General features: G+C 36.7%; 1 protein-coding gene across 1 annotated transcript in view; it reads left to right on the top strand.

The window, feature by feature from the left end:
• LOC129216801 (uncharacterized) overlaps nt 1-16,960 on the top strand; it is a gene marked incomplete at its 5' end in the record, with an annotated part of 111,578 nt that extends 94,618 nt beyond the window's left edge. Inside the window, 9 exons of the mRNA XM_054851016.1 lie at nt 4,859-4,976; nt 6,762-6,895; nt 8,312-8,504; nt 9,907-10,107; nt 10,704-11,103; nt 11,746-12,309; nt 13,330-13,630; nt 14,885-14,972; nt 16,736-16,960. Of these exons, the coding sequence (XP_054706991.1) occupies nt 4,859-4,976; nt 6,762-6,895; nt 8,312-8,504; nt 9,907-10,107; nt 10,704-11,103; nt 11,746-12,309; nt 13,330-13,630; nt 14,885-14,972; nt 16,736-16,960 (2,224 nt within the window). The remainder of the gene's footprint in view (nt 1-4,858; nt 4,977-6,761; nt 6,896-8,311; nt 8,505-9,906; nt 10,108-10,703; nt 11,104-11,745; nt 12,310-13,329; nt 13,631-14,884; nt 14,973-16,735) is intronic.
• Nucleotides 16,961-25,423: the final 8,463 nt, after the last annotated feature.

The following is a 25,423-nucleotide window of genomic DNA, read 5'->3' as shown; positions in this document are numbered from 1 at the left end:
AATAGCCATGTTCACAACACACTTTTCGACCCGGTAAATCCCCGCTCTGGCTCCGCAAAAAAAAAAAAAAAGATTGAAAAAGTTCCCGTTTCCATGTAAAAAGAGGTTTCCCATTGTGCCACAGAAAGCGGTTTTTACCTAGCATCCTTAGCGGCTAGTACACGAACTTGTTTCGCGTAATGCATTCTAGGTAAAATTCAAGTTTGCCGCCCAGAAGTAAGCAGGAGGAGAAAAAATCCACATATACCCCGCAAATAACCGGAATGCGATGAAAAGCAGGTTTTTCCCGGGGTCGAAAGTGTCCATGGAAACGGCCCTATTGAGAGTTCGTTAAGATCTGAGAGGAAAACAGCCCACTGGAAGGGTCTGCGAAGATTTTGCTCCGATTGGCGAATTATTCCAGCTTTCAATCTAGTGCAACGTTTCTTAATTTCTTTGATCAGTGGAACCCTTTTAAATTCTCACTATTTTCGTGGAACCCTTAGTTTTTTAATACGCTTTTATTAGCTTCACCTGTATGTATGTATGTATGTATGTATGTATGTATCTTGTAACGGAATCTTGCAGCTCAAATTTCGCCCTTTTCCTGCAATCGGATTCTTTTGAAATTTGTCACGCGACCCCAGACCCGATGACAATGCAATATTCTATAATCAAATTAATTAATTAACTCTTTTAATTGTTAGTTTCCTCCAATTTTAATCAACATTTTGGCATAAATCCAACAATGTGAAAAAGGAAAAATTTAAAAAAATACGTTAAAAAATGCTCGCAAAAATTATTTAAAAATATCTACAAAAACCTTTAATTTTTCTGCATCAGACAAAATTTGTTCCAGTGTTCCAAGGTGATTAGAACATGAAATATAATTGTTTTTAACTAATTTCATGCCAAAATTTAGGTGAGCCTTCAATTGGAAATTCATTGCTGAACAGACCATTGTTGAACAAAACCTTTATTCAAATGCATCTCAAATTTTCAAAGTACAGTGCCCGCCACTAATAAAATCACTGGATTATAAAATCGGCCGCTTTATAGAATCAAATCTGGAAGAACAGAATCATTTCTATATCAAAACATCTTAGGTTTATCCTTTAATAAAATCATGCTCACCGTTTTATAAAATCAAACTTTTGGAGAGCATAGGTTAATTCTTCTCTGAATAGAATCAGGATTTTATTTTTTCTTTCAAGGATTTAAAACATTGCAGCACTAATAAAGTAACAAATTCCACATAAACAAAAACGAAAAAAAAAGGTGAAGGTTGTGCATTTTTTTTTCTTGGGGAGTTGAATGAAAAAAAAGAAGAATGAAGTAGTTTCAAGAGAATTGTTTCAGAGCCATATATTTAGTTGGTGCTGCCTGTTTCCACTTCGCAGAACTGTTCCGACATGCAGCCCTGCTCATTGACCACTGAGTCAATAAGTTCGTGCTCATTCAGCTATCTACAGGGGTTGACAGTTCATTTCTACAATTGAGTTAAAATTGTTAGCTAGCAAGTCGTGACGACTTGAGTGTGAAAGATTAATTCGAAATTTTGAATAAGTATGACAAGCTTCCTAAATGTAGCTAGTGTGATGCTGCAACAAAATTAGGTATTTCTCAATCTTTACTTACAAATTCTCTTATTCAAACAACAAAGTCAATATTTTAAGACCCTTGTAAAATTTTTAAAATGTACCTATGTCAACTGTATTTTGCAACTAAACTAAAATAATACAATACAACTAGACTAAAAATAAAATACAGCTAATCGTAATTTATTTCTTTTTTAGAGTATTTATACTTAAAAACCTTATATTTTTTTCAGTGCATGAGTGCCGGTTTATAAAATCAGCCGTTTTATAAAATCAAATGTCCTCAGAACGAATGTGATTTTAATAAGCGGCGGGCACTGTAATATAAATATGATTTCCGCAAACATACATCGATGACTCACAGTAGCTTCCCATCGGGGTGCCCTTGTCTTAACTTTAAGATATTACCTCGCACTCGTTTTATAAATAATTTCGTCGCCTGATAATTCTCCAACATAAGACTAAAAAACAGAAAAATAAAATAATAGTTTAAAAATCTAAAAAAAAACACGCTTTCGTAGCAAAATGAACTAAAAAGTGAAAAAATAACCTTTGGATGATAGTAGTTGACCAATCACTTAATTTCAATTTAATACAAAAAAGCGTGGGGGGCTTCTTATCAATTGTCTTGAATTTCTTCCATTTGTTGTCCAAGCAAAAATGTAAATAGACAGCACCCCACGCTTTTTTGTATTACATAAAAATTAAGTGATTGGTCAACTACTATCATTCGAAGGTTATTTTTCACTTTTTAGTTCATTTTGCTACGAAAGCGTATTTTTTTTAGATTTTTAAACTATTATTTTATTGTCAATAGTTTGCAATGGCGCAGCCAAGGATCTGTTTGAAAGAGAGCCCAGGTTATTATCTCAAAGAACATTAACTATTTGTCGTTGAATTGGTAATTAAATAGACTTCATTATAGATCATGGTAACTATTGCTAACTGCTGATTATTATTTACTGCTAAAAAACACCGAAACACACCTATTTGCATAGGCAGCTGGTGCCGCAGAAAAGTTGGGGGAGAAAAGAGGTGCGGGGGAGGAAGCAGGTTTGGTGGGCGACACACCCTTAAACCTAAATTTTTGCTTCAAAAATCGGGCAATTGAATTTTCACATCATTTTTACGTCATTCTTAATGAATTGACCTTCTTCAAAAAATTCGAGAAACGGACTCAAAAAGTGGGACTAGGTAGCCCCAGAAAAGATTCCCTCCTACTAAATCAAAGTTCCATTTTAATTTTTACTGAATAATAACATGAAAAAATCATAAAACAAGCATTTCTTAAGTCAGTTCTTTCTTCAAACACGTGAATAAGGCATCACTATCATTTTTCATTCGACCCTTAGTTTTGAACTTAGAAAAGTATAGGGGCAAAGTTCCTTTACAGTTGAAAGTGGGAGGACAATTGCCCCCCCTTGCCCCGCGTACGAACCGCCTATGCCTATTGGTGATTCTAGATACTTTTAAGAGGTATAAATAACCTCAGAATTTATGTATGAGTTATATGATTCAAATATTTTCTCAGTTAGGAAAAGAAATACTAATATGTTTTACCTACAACAGTGTTAATAATTCACTAAAATTTACAAAGAAAAAGTTTTTAAAACTTAAAAACTAAACTGTCTCTTATTTTACAACAATTTTTGAAGCTATTTATAAATCAGCGACTTAGATGTCACTGTATGTTGACTTAAATTGGTACTCACTCGTTAAATGTTAAAATTGTGCTTTCAACTGCTACCGTAGATTTGGTAATGATACAGGAAAGGGCATTTTGGGTGTTCTTCCATAAGTTTTTCAACATTGAAGTCACTTTTAAGCTATTATTAGTGATATTGGGGATCAGTAGCTTCTTCCGGATATTTTTTTCAAAATTGAAGTGTTTAAAATTTAGAAAGAGGTGGCTTATAACTGATCTTGGAAAAATTTTGAAGTTGCATCTTAAAGACACAATTTCAGGTGACAAATAAAATTATTCCTATAGTGGCTAACCCTGATGGGTAATAAAGCTCAGATTAGTATACGAAAGTAAAAGTAAATTTAATTTTTAGTTTGGGAAAGCATTTTTATCGATTTTTTAAGTGACAAATTTGAAAGATGTGGAATGAAAACATGTAAGTTTCATGGAATCCCTGAGAGAGCTTCATGGAACCCTGGGGTTCCGCGGAACACAATTTAAGAAACGCTGATCTAGTGAATTGAAAATATTTTGAAATGTATGCAACCTCTAACAAATATTTAAATCACGTGACTCCCTTATCATTTTCCCCGTATGAACAACAAAATAGAACCTATTTCAGTTCAAGACAGGTCTGTTATTTCGATTTTTCCGTGGGGGGGGAGGGGGATAAAGGACGTGAGCTCAATGAAATTATGCCTAAACCCACAAAATCATGCCCACTTGTATGTAAAAGCGTTAATTTTTTAAGTGAGGCGGGGCATTGATCCCCTAACCCCTTAAATTAAGGACCTGGTTCAAGGAGTGGTCTTATTCCGTTGCTGTGATTAAATATTCGAACTATTGCAGCGTATTAAGTATGCATCTACTTTGTAATGTGTCACTCGTATTTAAGGTATTTTGTGTATAAAATTCGTAAAATTCAGGTCTCTTGCCAGAGCAGAAAAAATGAACTCACAGGCTTGACATTTTACGCAGTGATTTGTGTTAGGAAGTTTAAAAATTATCGCACTAAGTCTTAAAGTTCAGGGGAATTTCAAATATATTTGCAGATTTTCTCTTTATTTGATGTTTTTCTAAAAATCTGAAGAAAATCATGTCTCTTGTCAGAGCGGAGGAAATTAACTCAGAGTCACGAAATTTTGCAGAGAAATTAGTGTTAGGGAGTCACACATTTTCCGCACTAAGGCTAAATGCTCTGAAAATTTCGATTTTTTTTTTTCGGCCCACCCTAATATTAGATGGAAATTTCTATAAACTGTTAGCAATAATTTGTTTAGCGCCGAAAATGTTTTCCTGGCTCCTAAAGGTTTTGAAAATTTGTTGGTCATTGTGCATATTTATTTTAAATCGGTTTTTGAAATTATTAGCTAGAGCATTTTTGCACGCAGTTAAATAGGACTGATGGAAACGTCCATTCGTTGAATTTTAAAGTAAAGTATCGGTGGAATTCTTTGATGAAATTAAACTCTTTGTTTACGCACTTTTCTTTAGCATTAGTACTTTTTCGTAATAAATAATTTAGGTGATGTCCTTTTCCACATCCTTCTGCATAGAGAAACTGGTACATACTAAGATTTCTTTCTTTTTTCAATAGGAAGAAAATGTGGGAAATCTGTCTGAACGCATGTGTGCTAAGCCTGTGCTCACACCAGAGGGACGGTGTCAAACAGGTGTTTGCTGGCCTAGCAGATGGAACGTTAGCCGTTGTTGAGGTAAATTGATTATGAGCAGCGAAAGAACTTTCACTGACTGATACTTATGAAATCATATGGGGCAGTCAGAAGCAAAAGGGACGTAAGTGGACATTTCCAAGTTTTGAGCTAAACGCGTTTAAAGTTCCGGTCCTAGGTAGGCTATCATTGAAAAGTTTTTTAAAAATAATTCTGTACAGCAGCATCAACTAGGGCTACCAATATCTCTTTCCCCAAATCAGAGGAGAGGTTCACAAACTTTTCGAAGTTTCAATACTGAAACTTTGAATAGCGGCAACCCTATGATTGGAGCACTTTTTCTTAAGCAACATTATACCATCGGTTTTGTAACATTTTTACCTATATTTCTTTTTTTATATATACGTGGAAACTGGATGAGGGTAAATTACTCATTTTTGGGCACTTTTTATCCCCTAACAACCCTAATCAGGGACCCGAAAAAGATAGGCAACCTTACTTAAGCGCTTTATTTCCATCTTTTACTCTTCATTTATGACAACAATGTATGAAAACTCGATAAGGGTAAACTACTCATTTTTGTGCACAACCCTGATTAGTTCACACGCAACAGTTAGGCAACCTTACTTTAAAGTTTTCTTTACAGCTTTTACTCTTCATTTATGACAACGATTTTTGGAAACTCGATGAGGGTAAATTACTCATTTTGGGCACTTTTTAGCCTCTGGCAACCCTCCTTAGGGACCGGAAAAAGGTAGGCAATCTTACTTTAGAGTTTTATTAACAGCTTTTACTCTTCATTTTGACAACAATTTAAGGAAACTCGATGAGGGGTAAATTATCTCCCTCATTGAAAACCTTTAATCCCCTGACAACTCTAATTAGGGAACCGAAAAAGGTAGGCAACCTTACTTTAGCGTTTTATTTCCATCTTTTACTCTTCATTTATGATAACGATTTTTGGAAACTCGATGAGGGTAAAATACTCATTTGTAGGCACCTTTCAACCCCAGGCAACCCTGATTAGGTCACGTGGAAGAGGTAGAAACTCTTACTTTCACGTTTTATTTACAACTTTTACTCTCATCTATAGTAACAAGTTTAGGAAACTCGATGAGGGTAGGTCAAGCCTAGTAGGATCTCATACTATAGCATCAACGTTATATAGAGAATAACATCGGTTTGGTTGGGAAAATATATTTGGGGGGGGGGGGGCAATGTTCAACAGTTTCCTTATTTCCCCAAAACGCAAATGAATCAACTTACATTTGTAGGCATTTTCAAAGTACATTAGAGAGAGAGAATATTTTATTGTTGAGTCATAAAAGAAATATTTTTATGTGCTAAAGGTTAAGTTTTGAGGAGAGGCTCTGATTTAATAAGAAAACCCGGTGAAATAAATAAGGAAATCACACCGAAAACTTGTTATAATCAGCATGGGGATCGGGCAAAACAAATGTTCCTGCCGTCCATACCTTCATGTGTAGGTCGAAAAAACTAGTCAAAATTAATTTAAGTGTGATGAAAAGAGAAATTTCTGCAGTAGTTTTAGTAAAAAAAAACATTTCTTGAATGCAATACCTTTTTACTATCCACAGGAAAGAAATAAAGATTAAAAAATATCATATCATAACTTTTCTTCATATTTGACACCATATTTTATAAGCCAAACAAAGAAGTTCAGTTTTATGAATGCGTTAATAAATATACTTGTTCCGCAATTAAAACTACATTTTTTTTCCGTCTATGAAAGACTCTTTTGCATTAATCTAAAAATTCATCTATTACTTGATGACATGAATACATTTTTGCTATTGATTTCTGCAGAACGTGCAGGGTCGTCTTCCCAAACCGGAAGTCTTCTATGTGGTGATTGGCTCCAATCCGGTCACGTGTCTCCAGCTGGTAGGTAGAAGGCTGTGGTGCGCATGTGGGCCTTCTGTCATTATCCTCAGCGCCAGGTGAATTCCGTTTTGAATTGTCTTTTTTTTTTTTGAATTACTGTCTTCAGTTGAACATTATCTTTCATATTAATTTTCCGAAGATCCCTGTGTGAGCTAGATTTGGCGTTACCTGCTTTGTACAATATTCAGCAGTTAAACAGTTTCATAAACACCGTTACCTGGACAGTTATTCACAAACTTTTCGGAGGGGTAAGGGGCAAGCAGTGCAATTTTTTTCGCAAAACAACAAAAACTTATGTGCAAAAACATTACTATTTCCAAGGCAGGTGGGGAAAGGGGGGAATTGATGGAGGTCAGGGTCTACCTGAGCACCCTAAATAAAGAGCTTGACCGCGCTAACACAAAAGTAAATTTTTATGTACGCGAAAAATGAGGCAAGGTTAAAAAAGTTTCGATAAAGTGTTCATAAAAAGCCTTGAAAGCGTTTTTGCGAAGATGAAGGTTTTACCAACCACTTCGTCACATCCCCCCTCCTCCTGACGAATCAACGTGCTCAATTAATTACGAATAATATTGTCGACGAATATGACTGGTTGTTAAATGTTATAGACATTTTTCACTGCGGTTTTCTTCGACGTGTCGCTACTGTATGCGTATGCGTTCTTTAGCCCCTCAAAAGTCTGAATGTGATTTCTCCAACAACATAGAAAATTTGATATTACAATGCTGTTCAGATGACAACTTTCGTAATCCGATGAAAGGAACAAAACTACGTCTAGAATATCTTACTCTGAACTCAAGATACCAACTCCAGCTTCAACACTGAATGGCCCACCGCAACACCTTCTTTAGTAGCTATACCAAACCCGAAAACAAAAATCAACATAAAAAAAATACTCAGCTGTTCGCCTTCATTCCTGGAATTTAGACGCTATCTCGTACAATCAAATATTATAGAATAAAATCACTTCATAAAAACTTTGCAGAACTGCATTCTTTACTCTCAGCTGACGGAAGGAGAACTAGCTCTAAGGGCTGGCTATGAAAATAGAGTCACTGGATCGCTTTCTGTTTAATATACTAGCTTGTAGTAGATTAGTTCTTCTGATCTTGCTCACGCAACCTATCAATGTATCACCGACTACCCCACTTGCAATGTCTGCTTTATTTAATGATCTATGATGCATGGCAATGATTGCAGATGTTACCACTCAAGTAATATTTTGGGTTACTCTTGATCAAGACATTCAAAATTTCTGAATTTCTTTTCTTTTTGCTATGATTCACATCAAATTTGACATAGACGGCTTTTAACCGCTCTGTTGAAAGGCGATTTCTTAATCATTCTACAAAGCAACGTCAATTGCTCTAAATAAAATCTTTATATTTCAGTTCAATCAGCGTTTTTTTTTTTTTTTTTTTGTCTCAGTTGTAGCTTGCAATAACAAAACATCAATGCTATTTCCCTTTCAGGACCCTAGACCTTCTGGACCAGTTCCAGACGTCCTCTAATGGCCTGGACTACGTGTACAGGATGGTAAGCGGGGAGCAAGGGGTCTGGATCAGTCTAAGGGGCTCGTCCGTCTTGCAGCTCTGGGATCCCCACAGTCTCACCTGCAGACTCTTGTACGATGTCCGGGATAACTACGGTACCAGGGCACCCAAAGTAAGTTATAGCTTGCAAAGTTTCCTTTCTTTTCCATTCCATCAATAAACTTCTTCGTGAATGGTATCTTTATTTTATTAATAAACAACAGATACTGTTTAAAGGAAAAAGAAAACAATCAACACTTTCCATAAAGACGACACATACACGGGAAATAAAGTTAATTCAATAAGAGCTTTTGTTTGACCTGACTCTAACCATCTACCAACAGTGAACGAGGGACGTTCCAGCTTTTGCTATTCTATTCATAAACCTCCTCAGGCAGGCTCTTCCATCTCATTCAAACTGAACTTGAAACTATTCACCTTGAACACTTTTTTTGATAGGTCACTCGAAGGGTCAAAACATAGGGATGTAAGTTAACTTTTTAAAAGCTTTGAGTTAAATGCGTGAAAAAAATCCAACTGTAAGTTGGCTTTCATTGAAAAGCTTTTCTAAATGATGCTGTACAGAGCAGCACTTATCAAGGCTACTAATGCCATGGCTTGCAGCAAAACTGCCAATTTTTCACTTGTTGTCTCCAAGTTTTTATTTTTGGCCCTTACAAGCCCTTGCGTCTAGTTGCTTCGTTTCAGAATTGATCTAGGAGGTAGTTTCTTCGTATGCACTGTGTAGGGGAGAGAGGGTCTTGCAGATGCTAACAAATGTGTTAATAATGTAAGAAGTAAAGAGGAGGCTTTTTTTTAAATTTAAAAAATGGTTCTCGCTCACCTCTTACACCCGCCTCGGCAACACCACTGCCAAGAGGGCTGATCAGTGAATTGGCTCAATTGAGGCGTGGGCTAAAGCTCACTAATTCCACTGTACTGAAAAATATCATAGTTGTAGCGCTGTGTAGAGTACGAACCAGTTTGTATAAAATGTGGACAAGAGCTTTGGGTTACAGTTGCCCATGAATTAATCTCAGTCTCATGCCCTATCTGTTATACGTTGCCTCATAAATATCTTAAATTTTCCCTTGACTTAGAAATATGGGTGTCAAATCTATATGACCAGCAAAATTTTCGATTAAAAACGACTATTCTGTGTAAAACGAGTTTTATTATCGCTTAGTAAAAACGATAGTAAAACTATCGTGGTACGTGATGGAACAATCACTATAAAATAAATTAGTGGAATAATATTTTTACACGTACTTGGACAATAATTCCACCAATTTTTGCTGTTACACAATAGAACGGTGCATTTTTTTTCCTTCTTAAAACATGCTACACCAAAGAAAATGAATCTCATTTTGGAGACATCTATGTCAACGACACTTAAAATGAATGACGCGTCCAGGCGTCCTGACCTTGCAACGATTAGTCTTGCAAAAAGTCAGATTTTTTTTTACAAAATCAATTATCAATTACTGTGAAACAAAAGACGGTTAGGAGCTTAAAATTAGTTGTTCTTGTTACAGGTGGACGAAGCGTACACCAATCATGCCAGAATCACTTGCGTACTTCCACTGGATGCAACTTGCCTGGTGGGCACAGCAGACGGAACCTTGCTGGTGTACGAGGCCGTGGCCAGAAAGTCACCCTCACCCTCCAACCCTTCTTCGCCCAGGCCCAACCCGGAAGCCTCTGGCCACGCTCGTCAGATTCAAGAAAGACTACAGGCAATTACTCTCATTTCTTTGAAATTGAAATAGTTTTTGTAAAATGTTCCTTATCTAAAGATATGTTTTAACTTTTTTTTCATTGTTCTTCGACTTCATTGCTGTTGTTCGTAAGGTTTGTGGTAATAACCGGTCTATCTCAATAAGGCTAAATGAGTTACTAGGGATTGGTGGATTCATCTTTTCTTCCCTTCTACTACTTTTACACCTCATAGAAAAAATGAAAATATTTATGATGATGACATTCAATATTTTCAATTTTTTATTTCGTAATGCTTTGACTTTCGGTAATTGTACAACTTTGGATTCTATTTTCTTAAGATCGTTTTCCTCAAACACTAACATGAAGGGCGCGATCATAGTACATTCCTTTGTTTTTATGCTCAGAAAGATACATAGTATTGTCTTCAGAAGGAACTAGAAATAGTGTTGTGCCCTTCAATTTAATTTTCAACTTTTTTTCTGTTAATGACCTGTAAATATATTCAATTGAATCAGTTACCGTAGAGCTCAAAACTTTGACAAACCTAATTGAATGTATTGAAAGAATGCTTTATGTTTAGGAAATTATAACCTGTCTGATTGTCTTTTTCTAGAAATTACTCATTGAACAACAACTCTTGGAAGGCGATGGTGATTCCAAAACGAGCCGCGGGGAAAGCCCCAACCTCACTCCTAGTAGCAACGTCAGCAGACGAGAAAGCAGTGCCTCTTCCAAGGAGTCAGGTTCAGATCAAGGTGGAGAGGATGAAGAAGGGGTGGGGCACAGAAGAGCAATGCCCCTCCAAGTACCAGAAGCGGAACGAAGCCCACGCTTGTACACGAGAACATTGAGAAAAACATCTTTCGTGATCGCCACGCCCATTGTCGAAGAGAAATCCACTAAGGAAGAAGAAGAAGAGGAGGAGGAGCTAAAATCACAAGACATCCAAAATTTTGAAGCGAAAACGGAAGTATCTACAGCAGAGGCAGAAAAGCAGGTAAATTTCGTTTTCCGTTTTGCTTTAACACATCCTGAAGAGAACAAAGAACAAAGTCCTGAAACCGCTGCTAATGAAAGATGTATCTTTTGCAAAATTTCCTTCAATATTACGTGAATTGATGGTACCAAGACAGTTATATTAATATCAGGTAAGGGTGGCAAGAAAAATACAAAACTCCAGTATGGTTTGAAATTCAATGAGCTCTAAGTTAATACGCTTCTTGTACATTAATGTAATAGTTGATTCAGTTCAATGATGTACAGCATTGATACGCCATAATCACCAGAATTGTGGTAAATATTTGAGATGTTCTGAGAGATTGCCGATCTCTTTGGGCTCGAGGAGTCACTGGCAGTTAAAGAAGACAACCACTTTCCACCTTAGTATAAACTTCGCATTTATAAAATCTAGCTCTCGAAACATTTGTTCAAAATAGCTGTCACTGAGTTGAAAATTCATAATTTTTTCCGGTTTTAGTAACCATCAACTTTGCATAGTCAATCAAGAAATATCAATCTTTGCATAGTCAATCAAAACTGAATAATACTTTCATATTTTCACATTTTACTAGCACCTCAAACGACATAAACGGAAATCTTATGTCTTCATTTCTATCCACAGCCCGACGTTCCTGCCTCTGCATCAGAATCCAAAGAAGCGGCGACATCACTAGAAAAATCTAGTACTCAGTCGTTTGACCAGTCTACGAAGGACAGTGAGGAAGATTCTTTCATCAGCAACCAGAGCCGGAAGAACTCAGAGCCCCAAGAATTCCGTCGCTTTTGCCACGTGGACGCTGGCGACTTGGTGTCATCGGAGGGTGGAGACAAAGTTGTCTCGGCCTTGGAATTCCAAGGGGCGGGGCTCAAAGGTTCCAAGAAGCGCTACCAATCTCTGAGTGCAGAAGACATTCCTACCTGGGTCGCTCAAGAGAAACCGCAACCAGTCATCTCTGCAAGAGGGGACGTGACCTTCGAGTACAAGAGTCGTCTCCCGTCCATCAAGGCGTTTATCCGGAGGGAAGCAAACGAGTTGGCTACTTTCCTGAAGGGCCAGCAAGAAGGGGAAGAAGAGAAACCAGAGGAAGTGCCCGTTTCGAAAGGGCGTAATTGTCCCCTCTTCAGCATCCGCCCTCCCACATTGGATCTAGCAGAGCATCCTATCGTTCACCGACGACCCGAGGAGGAAAAAGAGGACGATGGAATAGTTGTCACAGAGGGTAAGTTTAACCAAAACACAATTTGTTCCATGGTGGATTGTCTTCTCATTCTCTAAGACCACATATACATAACTTTTTGCATGAGCTACACCATACAAACGAAAGCAGTTAATGTGTATTTGATAAGATCTCTGAATTCATCAAATAATCCGCCGTCTTCGGGTGAAAATAAAAAGAAATCTCAAACGAACACAACCTGTTCGTTGTTTATGGCCTCTCTAGTTTTTTTACTACCTTTACTACTTCACCCACAAGGTCAAAAGCATTAGAAAGTGCAAGTCATTACTAAACAAAGATCCTTGTAAAAGTTGCCGAATTTTCGTGACTATTTCGGTAATAAGTTTCGTACGTCTTAAAACCATAAGACTGGTACAAAAGCAACTAAATTGACTGGTAAGAAGATAAGAAGCGTGAAATTATATATTTTTTTGTTTTGTTTTTGCCTCGGGAACTGCTGTTCTAAAGTCAAAAGCGAAATGGGTTTCCTTTATTTTTTTTAAAGTATACTAAATTATAATTGCTGGTGAAAAGCTGATTCATTAAAAACAATTCAAAGAGTATGCAATCGTAGCATAAGCTTTGTACAATGCATTAACGTGAACGATGAAGTGAAATATTCATGGATTAAGAACTTTTTCAAAACAGTTTAAGCATCTGGCTTGTAATGAACGTTTTTAATGATGTCGTATTGTTCAGTATTTTATTGTATCGTAACTTGATTTTTAATGCAGAATCAGGACACTTGTTCCGGCACCCACACAGAATCATTCCGTTTCGGTTTGTGTTACAGCTTTACCCTCCACCGTCTTAGCGAGGAAATTCTGCAAACGATGACGGTTCGAGAGAGGAGTTATGACGTCAACTCGAACTGAATTTTTCTGGAATACAACCCCAAGTCTGACTAATTTATTTAGTTTTTATTATGAATTTTTGTAGTTGATGAAAAATATAGAATGTTTTAAAGCAATGATTAAAATGTGTGTGTTCGAAAAATTTAGATTTTGGAACTTCTGTTGCCAGGTTTCGTTCCCGAAGACGTCCCTAAAGCACCCTGCCCAGATTCTCGTCGCTCTTCGGGCGTTCCGGAGGGTGGGTCCACGACAGAGCTCCTTCCTTCTTACCTGGATGAAGACTTCTTGAGTACCGCCCAGTTTAATGACCTTCTGCAGCTGCAAGACTGGACTCGTACATCCCGAAAGGGATCTGACACCGCCAGCAACGTCAGCTTCGGTTCAGCGGAAATGCCCTTTGCCTACGAACTACACCTGAAGGAAATGATAAAAATATCGGACAAACCAATCAGGAGCCTCCTGCAAGCTAGGTAAAAAGGACTGTTAGTTGTACACTTTATTTCAAAAAATAGGTTGTTTTCACACCAGCTGCATAAGCCACAAGAGTTTTTAAGCGTAATTCAGACATCGTCCGCACATCACGTTAGCCACGCAAAGCGGACAGATGTACATTTTACGAAAGGGAGGAGCATTCATACATTGCGAACGCGAGTAAAGCACATGGCAGTACTTTCAACGATTGGAGAGCGCGCGCTCATCTCGTGGAGACCAATGAAATACGACGCCCAACTCTACGGACGTCAGAGCCGTCAGATATATAGCTTCTCGTCACGCTGACGGGTCACGTACAATACGGCTTGCTGTCATGGCGACGCCGACCAAAAACTGGTTTTAGGTAGAAAAAAGCGGAGCTCACGTGCCATACGGACGATGTCTGAATGTTGCTTTAGTCGTAGAGTTTCCGCCTAAGTTATTAGCTTTTCATAATGTAACTAACATTACATTTTGCTGACAATAGCTGGTTAGTGGCATTTCGTACTCACTCATTAAAAAATACTTTTATTTTGAGTGTAATGATATATTGATTATGTTATGGCATCAACTGCAGCAGATAAATCGTTGCTGTTATTGTTGTAACCACTAACGCACCTGTTTGGCAGACGTATTTGGTATTTGCAGCTGATGAGAAACCTGCTTTAGAAAGAACGAATCAAGACATTCGAAAAGTGTGTTGCGATAGAGTTCTTGATAAAGGATGAGGACAAGAATTTCACAGCCAACAGCAATTATGTAACTATTATCTGGACTTATAGATTTAACCATCAAAGTTGTTTCTGTTATAAGCAACAGTTCACCTAGTTTTTTTTTCTGCTGTAGACCGTAATCAATTTAGAATGTTATTATTGCGGACCATGGTCCATCTAGAATGTTTCTATTCTAGGTCCCAGTTTAGCAAGAATGCTGTTGTTATAAGCCGTGTCATGTGGAATCTATAGTGTGTTTTTTGACTAATAGTTCACCTGACATTTTTCAAATTTCTTGAAAGCACAGCATTTTGAGGATCTTGATCTTATTCTTGATTAAACACTTTTTAAACTGCATGTTCGAACCCATGATGATTCAAAAACATTCTGGTAGGTTTTTAGATGTTGAGCTTTGCTTGAAGTTTTTAAATAAGCTGCTTTAAACTTTCATACGCGTCTAAATTGTTAATTGGAATCTTTTAACGTAATTGTTTGTAGTTACATATTTATGTAGCTTTATATGATAATTATCTGTTCCAGCTGCGAAGACGAGACAGTTGTCATCAGCTGCGCCGGTTACTATGGTGACGACGAAGCCGTTCTTAAGTGGATAAGAGAAGGAGAAGAGGTAAGACATAAATATCACACATCTGGACTTCTTGAAATCTGTCGGAAGATCAAAAAGTCAATTAAAGAACAAATTCATAATATTGTGATCGATTTCTAGTGCTTTGTGGGTGGAAACATACATATCTGTAAGAGCAGGTGTCTAGCAAAGAATGCTGAGGAAAATGAATGGCAAACGATAGTTCTGCAAATAAGACGTCACGACTTTTCAACGAACCGCATGAAATGTAATCCTTAGTGTAGTAATGATTGATATATAAAGGACACAATACGCATATTAATAACCAGCTACGTTTAGAATGTGCGTGATATTAAACAGTAGAAGCCTATGAGATGGCAGTCCTAAAGACAACTACCATTCTAATTTTTGATAAGGAGATAAGTTTCCTTCTGTCTGGTTTACGCTGCAGTAGGACATGGAATAAAATTGACCTAAAAGACTAACTCACATCAAAATCTGTTCTGAATCTTTATGATTTATCTGCTACTTAACACAAATTCTATGTAATTCTTATACTGCTTTGTACAGGTAAGACACAGTATCTGCACATTTTTTATTTTTCGTTTTTTCGCATTTTTGTCATCTATTGTACTCTAGCTTTACAGTACAAGCTCGCTTGTTTGGTTTCTGCTAAAAATAACGCACGAAAAAAACGTCCAATTCCAAAATTTCCCTACTTTTAGTATGAAATTCAAAACGCGTTTCTTCAAACATCTTAAAAACTTATCTCTGGAGATGATTTGCCTTCTTATGGCAGTATACATTTCGAAGTATAATAGTGCTACATTGGTGCTGCATGGTTTGTTAGATCTGATAGAACTGTTCGGAATCGATCAAAACTGATACTGGCTGAAGAGAGAAGACAATGAAAGGTGAGGGGAAGAATCATGTGCTTTCAACCAGGAACGAAAAAATTTAAAAAATATTATTTAGTTTTTTTTTCTTTAAAGATAAAAGAACCTCAAATTGTCCAGAAGCAGATAACGGTTTGAGAAACAAGAAATAAAATAAGATAAATATATACCTTTGTGCTGAAAAGTAAAGTAAGAAATAAAATATAACTTTTGGGCAAAAATAAATTATTAATTTGCAATTTGGGTGCAAAGTATTGCGTACACGTGTTTTGAAATTACTAAGAATCGACTTTTTTTATCGCAGAAAACATGAGCTTGTGGATATAATATAAAAGCATCCAAACAGAAATTGCTTCTGCCGGATGTTCTTTCATCCAGAAATTAACGTTTGTGAAACCATTTGCAGTTTTGTGCTGCATTAACCTTTTTTCTCTTAAGGTTTAGGAACAACTTGCTTTAAAAAACATAAAGAACGAACTTTTTTTTTAAATTCCATTGTAGCTACGCATTTTGGATAAATATCGAGTCTTTTGGCGACATTTTTTTCTTAGGAGAAATCGGCAGCAATATTTTCCTTTCACCAAAATCTAACCGAACTACTGTCTGACAACGGATTGTATGGAAAGGCAAACCTCCGTTTTACAGGCGGAAATAAACGCATCTATAAGTTTTCTGGAACGTCAATTTTTGAAGAAACGTGTTAGCCTCTAAATGAAGCAAAGTAACATTGAAATGAATGGAACACGCGCATCAAATATTTACTTTTCCCCCTTTTTCAGATAGACTTGTCTTAACTGGACGTTTTCCAATCCCATACAATCCATGATTAGACAGTACATGAGCAGAATACTTACAAAATATGCTTGCAGAGTCAAGTTCCACTTTCAAACGCTTTCCTTTCTGTTTCAGCGTCTGTGGACAAATGATCCAATTGTGGAGGTCTGCCCTTTTACTCATGCCATGAAACCTTCCCCTTACGCCCGATCTCGTCTTCCTCGTCGAGCTTCCATTGCCACCAGCGCCCTCTGCGCCCCTCCTGGTGACACGGACCCGTTCTCTATGGGGGCCCACATCGAAAGTGGACTGGCCCGGGTGCAAAATCTGCTGGCCAGAGTCAGCGAGAGGACCACATGAACAATTTCACTCGACGATTATAAATCCGTGAGGATGAACTCCCAAGTTGAAATACCAACCATCTAAAAGGAAACTGATTTTCCTCCTGCTGAAAAGTGGTCATGTTTCTCTCCAAATCCAGTGCCATTCTTGAAAAGTGATCAATTACAAACACCACCAAAGTACTCAAGCGCTAGAACTTTAATTGGTCTTTTATACGATACTGAGAGATTACCTACTACCTGTTGTCATCAGGGCTTAAATTGCATCGGAGCTTATGAGAGCTCAGATCTGGTAACGAATTATTACATAGTAGACGGAATTCAGACTATTATTCTGTGAAAGCAAGGTTTTGAAGAATATAGAGCTAAAATATTTTCCTTTGTTCAAATTTAAGCTCTGGTTTCTGGTGATTCATCAGGGTTTTAAATTGTGCAGGACACGTCGCACAGCAATGTCGTCGTAAGCATAGAAATAACTATTTTGGTGAAAACTGATCTCAGCCACTAATAGCTATTACATTGCTATATTGAAAGGGAATGGATCTATGGAGTGTGAGAAAATTCTATAATATTTTACAAAGAGGTTTTGACTTCTAAAGATTAGTTCTCGGACTCTTTTTATGATTAGTTCTCCAAGTCTCCAACCCAGTTACTGATTAAGATTTTCCCAACATTTCCAAAACTATGTTAAGATATATTCGAGAAAAAGAAAGGTTTTACCGTTACTGAGTTTTTACGCAGGCATTAATCATTTGCTTAAATGAAAAAGAATCACGTGATTGCATATTGCTCGGTTTTTAACGGAAAAGCGATTGAGTTTTTGATTCGTTTAAACATGCAAGTTTTCGTATTTCAAATTGTCCTTTACGAGATCAGACCTGTGTGGGATTGAAAATATTCCAAAGAAGATATATGACCAGATTTACCCCAAAACTTTTTTTTCTGCCAAAAACCTCCTCGTTTAGTCTTCAAATCATTGTCAACCTTTTGTAAAAGTGTAAAAGGTAGTGTGGGTGCTACCCTATGTCCTTGAAGCCGCCGTCCCAAGTCATGTGGTTTACTACTGATGTATTAGAGTAAAACAAGTTTCTATCATTTCAAGCAGAACATTTCAACAATTCATGGTAGTAGAACAGAGCCGCAGAGAGCAAAATTAGGCCACTTCTTAATTTGGTCATTGAGCAACCCTCTCCAGAAAACTTATCAAACTTATATTATTCCAAACATCCGATCCAGACTCCCGCAAGGGTCGGACCATTAGTTCTCGACTAGGTTGATATGACCTCTCGTCGGCCCTGTAGTATAACTACGTGGCTTGGGATTTTGACCTTACTGTTTCCTGATCAAAGTATTCACTCCCTCCAGCCTCCAGGTAATAAGTCTTGCTGCCAAATTTAGCCTGCTTGAGAACTAAATCTGTTGCGCCCTCTGTGGTTTTAATCAAAATAGTATTTGTAGATTTTGTTCTCATTCTAAACCAAGAAGCCTGTTCTATGCTGCCTAATTGTGGTAACCAAATCTCATAATATATGAGTGGCGTTTTGTGGTTCTTTGTCATACGTAGTTCTTGCTTTATTTCAATTTTTACTGAAATATTTGTGACAAAATAATTACATAATTCATGACTCGACTATTCGTCAGAATTTAATGCATCTGTGTTTCCAACGGATTCCATGAGGGATGTTAAACCGTTTCTAGATAATAAAAGTGTACATAAATGAAGACTGAGTAAAACGTACGCACGCACTTGAGCTATTCGAGTCCTATTACCAAAGCTGACGCAATATGGCATCATACATATGTGTCTCGTTTGAAATATTCCGGTGCTAGTTTTACTGTTAATATTTTGTCGGATGTTTGGAGCAATCTTAGAGAAATGTTTGTTAATATTGCACTATATTTTTAGACAGTAGATAGTTTAAAGACTAGATTAACTGGTGATTATATCACCTGTTAATGCGAAACCGATGCCAAATTTGCACACAATGCGTGTTGTGGAGCGTATATGTCTTGTAGAAAATAAACGTCATATTGGTTCAGCCAGGTTTTATAGGACCATAAATGTAGTATAACTAGTTGCACAACACCGTAGCGAAAGCCACTGGGTGTCATTAACCGGACGAAACTTGAAGTAAACGGGCAAAGCGTAGCCTACGAAGATAAGAACTCTATTTGCATCCTCAAGCTACGGCAAATGTTGTTTGCGCGCATGCGCTCTTCGGATGCTTATCCGTCTACTAGAAGGGCTCGGTTGCCCATGAAACCAGTTTCTCGTTGTGTATCCAGGTAAAATTACATCTATGACTCTACTGACGAAATGTTATCCTGAAGACTATTGATAATTGAGATAAAATCTCGGCAAACATAAGCCAGGCAATAAGCATTTAACTATAATTACCCAGATCTGCCAACTTACCTCTCGATTTTGTGGCAACCACTTCCGTTTTCTCAACTTTCATAACTAGTGTTTGAAGTCATTAACTGTAACTAATCCAACACATAGCTAAGGTTTAGATTTTCTACAAACTGTAAACATTATTTTCTAACATTAATTGCTAATGTCATACAGATTCTTTTTTTTCTTTTGGAATTTTGATCCATCAAGTGTTGTCTGTTCGTAAATTACAAAAGCAATGCCCTGTGCAAAGGTGAAATCGAAAACATATGTTGCCGGGAGTAGGGAACAAGTTCTACCAATGTTTAATTTGGCGGGAATTTATCAAGTAGTGGAAAGACTCCTATGATAGTCTATAAGAAAGTACAAGTGCTCTACGTTTTGTAACTGTTAGATTTTGGCGCCATATTCCTCGTTTTGCTTGAATTTGGTGTTTCGAGCAATGTTAGCAATCTAGAAGTACCAGATACTTACGATTTTTATGCGAATACTGATCCTAGAGGAAAACTATGACAAGGTGTTTTTCTATTTAAAACTTCATCCATTAAGGAATAGCCCTTGTGGAAATCACAATCATTCTATGCAACTATTGGATTCTGAGAATTATACAAAGTTCGTGCCATATTTTGATAACTTAAACCTTTGCGATGAAGATCTATACTTGCTTTGCATGCAGCAGATCCAGTATTTGTAGTCTGTAAATAAAGTACACAAACATATTTTTGGAAATAAAAATCGAAATATTTTTGATTCTATATCGTGCGTTATGAAAAAAAAAAGTTATAAATTGGGCAAAATTGATGATTGAACTACAATTTTGTACAGCTTAGATTTGTAAAAATAAATGCAAATTTTATTCTATAAAAATTATGTCCTTTGCGGAGTAAAGTATTAAATCAAGATTTTTTATGCAGCAAAGTAGCAATTGAGGAAAATGAAGAAGATTCTACTAAATCATTAAATTCATTCAGAGTATTTCTGCATTAACTTACTGTCCAACTCTGGCAAATTGATCTCCGCTGCCTGACCGATTAAACGATTTTATTTGTTAGGATAGGGGCGAGGAAAAACGGTTTAAGAACTTGCGGATTTAGAATCAGTTTGCAGTGATTGCCTATTAGGCGAACAATATAATTCAGATAAGAAGCAGCAAGCGGTACATGATTTTCTCCATAGCTCAACTTCTCAGAGGTGGACGGTATACTCATTGCAGTGCAAGGAAACATCATGAGAGCTAAATATTTTCCTCCACACTTTTCAAAAGGTGCTCTCCAAGCACTCGCAATCTTTCAGAAACCACTACATATACGAGGGACGTTTTTAAAGTATGGTCCGTTTTGAAATAAAAAAAAAACGAGAACAAATAAAGCAAAGACATTTATTGCAAAAAAAAAATCTACCACCCTTACGCTACATTTCGACACTGCTCCCGTGATTTTCCAAGCATTTTTCATAGCGTGGTGCAGGTTTTTGTACACCTACTCGTAGAAAATTGCCGCCGGTGTAATCAACCATGGGGTAACATGTTCTCTGAGCTCATTATTGCTGTTGTGCCACAGACCACCTAGGAAAGACTTTAGATGCCGAAACAAATGAAAGTTGCTGCGAGCGAGGTGGGGGCGGACCAGAGGATGTTCAAAAACGTCCCAGCCAAAGCCCTGTAAGAGTTCTCATGGTCGTCTACACAGGCGGCAAATTTGTACGAATAGGTATACAAAAACCTGTACCACGCTATGACAAATGCTTGGAATATCTCTGAAGCAATGTCAAAATATAGCGTAAGGGTGGTAGATTTTTGTGCAATAAATGTCTTTGCTCTATCTATACACGTTCTTTTTTTTATTTCTAAGCGGACCTTACTTTAAAAACAAGCCTCGTAAACAGAGCACCCAATTCTATACTTGGGGCTCTTCGTGCGGTACGGGCAATCGTAATAACTTCTCCGCGGGTATATCTTATCTTACTAAGGCAGTTATCTTTTTTAGCGGTTACAGATTTTATGTTTTCAGGCTATGGTGCTAGCAATCATGACAAACTGAAAGAATCAGATTAAAAAACGCGTTACGAGTTCCGTGTCGAACAAAATGAAAATCCCCCTCTCCCTCCTGTAGAAAATGGAATTTGAGTAAAGCGCTACTAACTGTGAATAAATTACTGTCAAAATATTTCATTTTATCTAGAAAGGTTTAAAATTGAAGAGTAACGTAGACCGTGGCAACCAATCACTGCTATTGAACACGGGGCTGTGGAGTTGGAAGAAAATGAGCGACACCGACTCCGACTCCAGGAATTTTTATGGCGTTTAACTCCGACTCTTACTTCTTGACTCCATATACAGTCCAACTCCACAGCCTTGGCTGAAACTGCCTCGTAGCTTTTCACAATGTAACTATTTGAAAATTACAAGTCATAATATTTTCACTTTCTTCTAAAACAGTGCTAAAATCCGAAAAATATGACCTAAAACCCCCTTAAGACAGGTTGAAGCGTGTCACCCGACAGCTGTATAAAGCAGAAATGAGCCTGCTTCAACTGTTTCATCTCATTTCCCCCACCAACAGCGTCATATTATCGCGAGGAATATGTTGAATGGTTGTACATTCTGTCACTGTATGTGTACACGCACATTCGCCACCAGACATTTTACAGTTGTAACTGCGGCCATTTTGTAATCTCGGTTGCTGTGACCGAGTTTAGAACGCTCCCTCTTTTATATCGCACTTTCTATGTATTGAATAGAAAGCAATTGCACGCAGTTTGTACATGAAAATAGAAAATAAAATTGCTTACCAGTTTGCGTCAGTGTCTTTCTCTTGCTTTCGTTAAGCTGTTTATATTTATTTATCTTTGACCTAAAATGTAAAAAAATTCGTTTGCGGAGAGCCAACTTCTCTTGCTTTCGTTAAACTGTTTATATTTATTTATCTTTGAACTAAAATGTAAAAAAATTCGTTTGCGGAGAGACAAAGTTAAGTTACTTGATGGCTCTTTACATTGCATTTGAACACGTGGCAAGACAACTCCTTTTTTTTTAAGCTGATAAAAGGGTGAAACATTAAGCTCTTGATACCTGACGCTTTTCTATGCAACAGATTAGCTTATTTTGGCTACACGAAGTAAGTCACGCAACAAGTATTCCCTTCCTCTCACATATATGCTATATTTTCCGTTCGAAATTTGCTCTAGTACAGGGGTTCTCAAACTTTTTTGATTCACGGCACCCTTTGAAGGATTAGAATTTTCTTGCGGCACCCTATAAAAGAACTCAGCAGTTCCAATTTTGCAGATTTCAAATTGTTCGTAAGTCTGTTCATTTGGTCACAATGTTCGACAAGTAACAACACTACAACTATCAATTAAACAAAACCAACAATTATTAACATAAAACAAATAGAATTATAACCATAGGAATGGTTCATGCTGGTATTTTAGGGCCAGCGGCTCCCTTCGTAAATCCACATCAATCAATCTAAAATCCTAAAGCAATCTGAATCTGAACTGAGATTCTTTCAATTTAAACTTAAACTTAGGTTTGCTGTAAAACTGGCGAGATATTTAATCGCCAAAAGAAACTAAAAGGGAGATTCAACACCCTACTCTATCTGTATACCTACACATATGAGGAAGCGAGAAGCAAAGGGATGTAAGTGGCAGAATTAAAAATTTGGATATAACCAGTACAACTAGTACAGGAACATCTCATCTGTCTTAATGTAAGAGATAGAATTAGTAGTCCTGGTAGGTGCTGCTGTACAGCATGATTTGGGGAAAAAATTTCAATGAAATTCTACCTAAGGCGTTATCTTTTTGTACGCATTTTACTCAAAACTTGAAAATTTCCACTTACATCCCTTTGCTTCTCTCCACCTCATATACAGTAAACTCCCGATTATCCGCGGAATTGGGTGGCACAATTGCCGCGGATAATAAAAATCGCGGATAAACCACAAAAAGATTCAAATGAGGGACAAATATGGTTGAAAATTGGCTTTCCTCTAAAACTCCGCTGCACTGATACATAATACTTTTTACAAAGAATTGAAATATATATAGTGTAGTAAAAATATTTTGTATTTTTGCACAACGGAACTTTCCGTCAATAACAAACAAGTGTATGCACAATGAAGAAAGCCCCCCCCCCCCTCCCCCCAAACAATAAATAAATAACCAAATAAATAAAACAAAAACAGCTGAGTTTAAATTTACAATTTTTCGGGAAAAAAAGCCATTGATATTTGCTTTTTGTTGCGAAAATACATGTTCCTGATTGTTAATTGACTCTCGGATAATCCGCTCGCGGTTAATCGGGAGTGTACTGTATTGATATTACAGACTAGCGGTACTCCTCACCTCCTTTTACGGCATCCAATTTGAGAACTCCTGCTCTAGTACGTATGCTAAAATTAACTTTATTTTTGACGTTTTCAACTTTAAAAGCTATTGGCTGAAAAAGAGATACCTTGATTTTTTTCCTTGTGAAAGTTCATATACTAATCTATGTCAGACTGTCAGTATCCATCCAAGTCTATTTTTCAAACGCGTACATGAATTTCTAAGGCCATTTACATTCGCGAAGCAATATTAAATATTGCAACAATTGAGAGGATTCAATTTTGGCATTTAAATTTTCGTTCTGCATAATGTATGTATGTTTAACTGCTAATTAACTTTTATACGTATGCTGAAATTAACTTTATTTTTAATGCTTCCAACTTTAAAAACTATTGGTTGAAAAAGAGATGCCTTGATTTTTTTTCTTGTGAAAATTTCATAGACTAATCTATGTCATATTTTCAGTATCCATCCAAGTCTATTTTCCAAACGCGTACGTGAATATCTAAGGCCATTTACATTCGCGAAGCAATATTAAATATTGAAACAATTGAGAGGATTCAATTTGGCATTTAAATTTTCCTTCTGCATAATTTATGTATGTTTAACTGCTAATTGACTTTTTTTTAATTTCAATTAAAAGACGCGAAAAGTATATTTTAATTAATTTTGCCATTAATTTCACATATTTATTGCTCAATAAAATTAACTTCTAAATATTTAAAATCGAACAAAATAGTGCATTAAATGTCCTTTATATTCTCGTCAAATCCACTTCTTTTATTTTTTAATACACTCACTTTATGTAAAACGGTAATATGTGCTTAAATTTGAATTAATTTGTTATCCGCCGTCTGGTAACAACTATCCTCCCTCGTCGTTTGTTTGCATCGTACTAAATTTAAAGCGTCTGCCGCACTAAACGAGTGTAAACAAAGCGATTTCATTTATAAATCGATATCGTGAAAGCGAGAAGTTAGAGCAAGTGAAAATGTCGAACAATGGTTTATGACAAAATCTAATTAGAATGAAGCAGAAGAAACTGAAAGGAAGTAATTCGAATACTCGAGGAAATTTCCATTTTGCTGGAATACAATTGCTGTGGTACAATAGCTGACGCAATGTTCTTTTTGTTTTAGAAATGTCAGTGGAAAAGATTTTAATTCAAACGCTACCTGATTCTAAACTAGTTTCGTATCTGTGATGCGTTTATTTATTTTTCTTCAGTTTCTTTATTTCACAAGTTTTGACAGCAGAAGTTGATCTACACAATTACAAGTACAGTTGACCCTCGTAATATCGCTTTTGTCGGGAGACAATAAAAAGGCGCGATATATCGGAAAACGCTATACAAACGAGCTCGTTAAAACTACTTGTTGAACTAACATTCAAGGATTCAAGCAACTGAAATGTGTTTCTACTATAAATATAACTTATTCTTATATCAGGACAAACTTTTGAATGTAAGCAACAAAAGGAAATTTTCTTAGCATTTGCTTTTTTTTTAATAGTATACAAAACCATTTGAAATATTCCACTGATTATGAGTTAAAATAAGAATTTAAACAATTATAACTAAAGATGTAGCGAAGTCAGAAGACTGAAATACATCCCTGTTTTATTTATGAGCAAAAAAGGGAAGTAAAGAATTTTCCTCAGAAATGCAATGTTTTTACTACTCATGTGATCTGAAATTTAAAACGAAGTTTGATTGAGTTTAATTTTTCAGGGGACAAAGGAAAAGCGCGATGTATC

The sequence above is a fragment of the Uloborus diversus genome, chromosome 2 (genome assembly GCF_026930045.1).
Source record: "Uloborus diversus isolate 005 chromosome 2, Udiv.v.3.1, whole genome shotgun sequence".
NCBI lineage: Eukaryota > Metazoa > Arthropoda > Arachnida > Araneae > Uloboridae > Uloborus > Uloborus diversus.
This window is presented reverse-complemented; position numbering and strand designations above follow the sequence as displayed.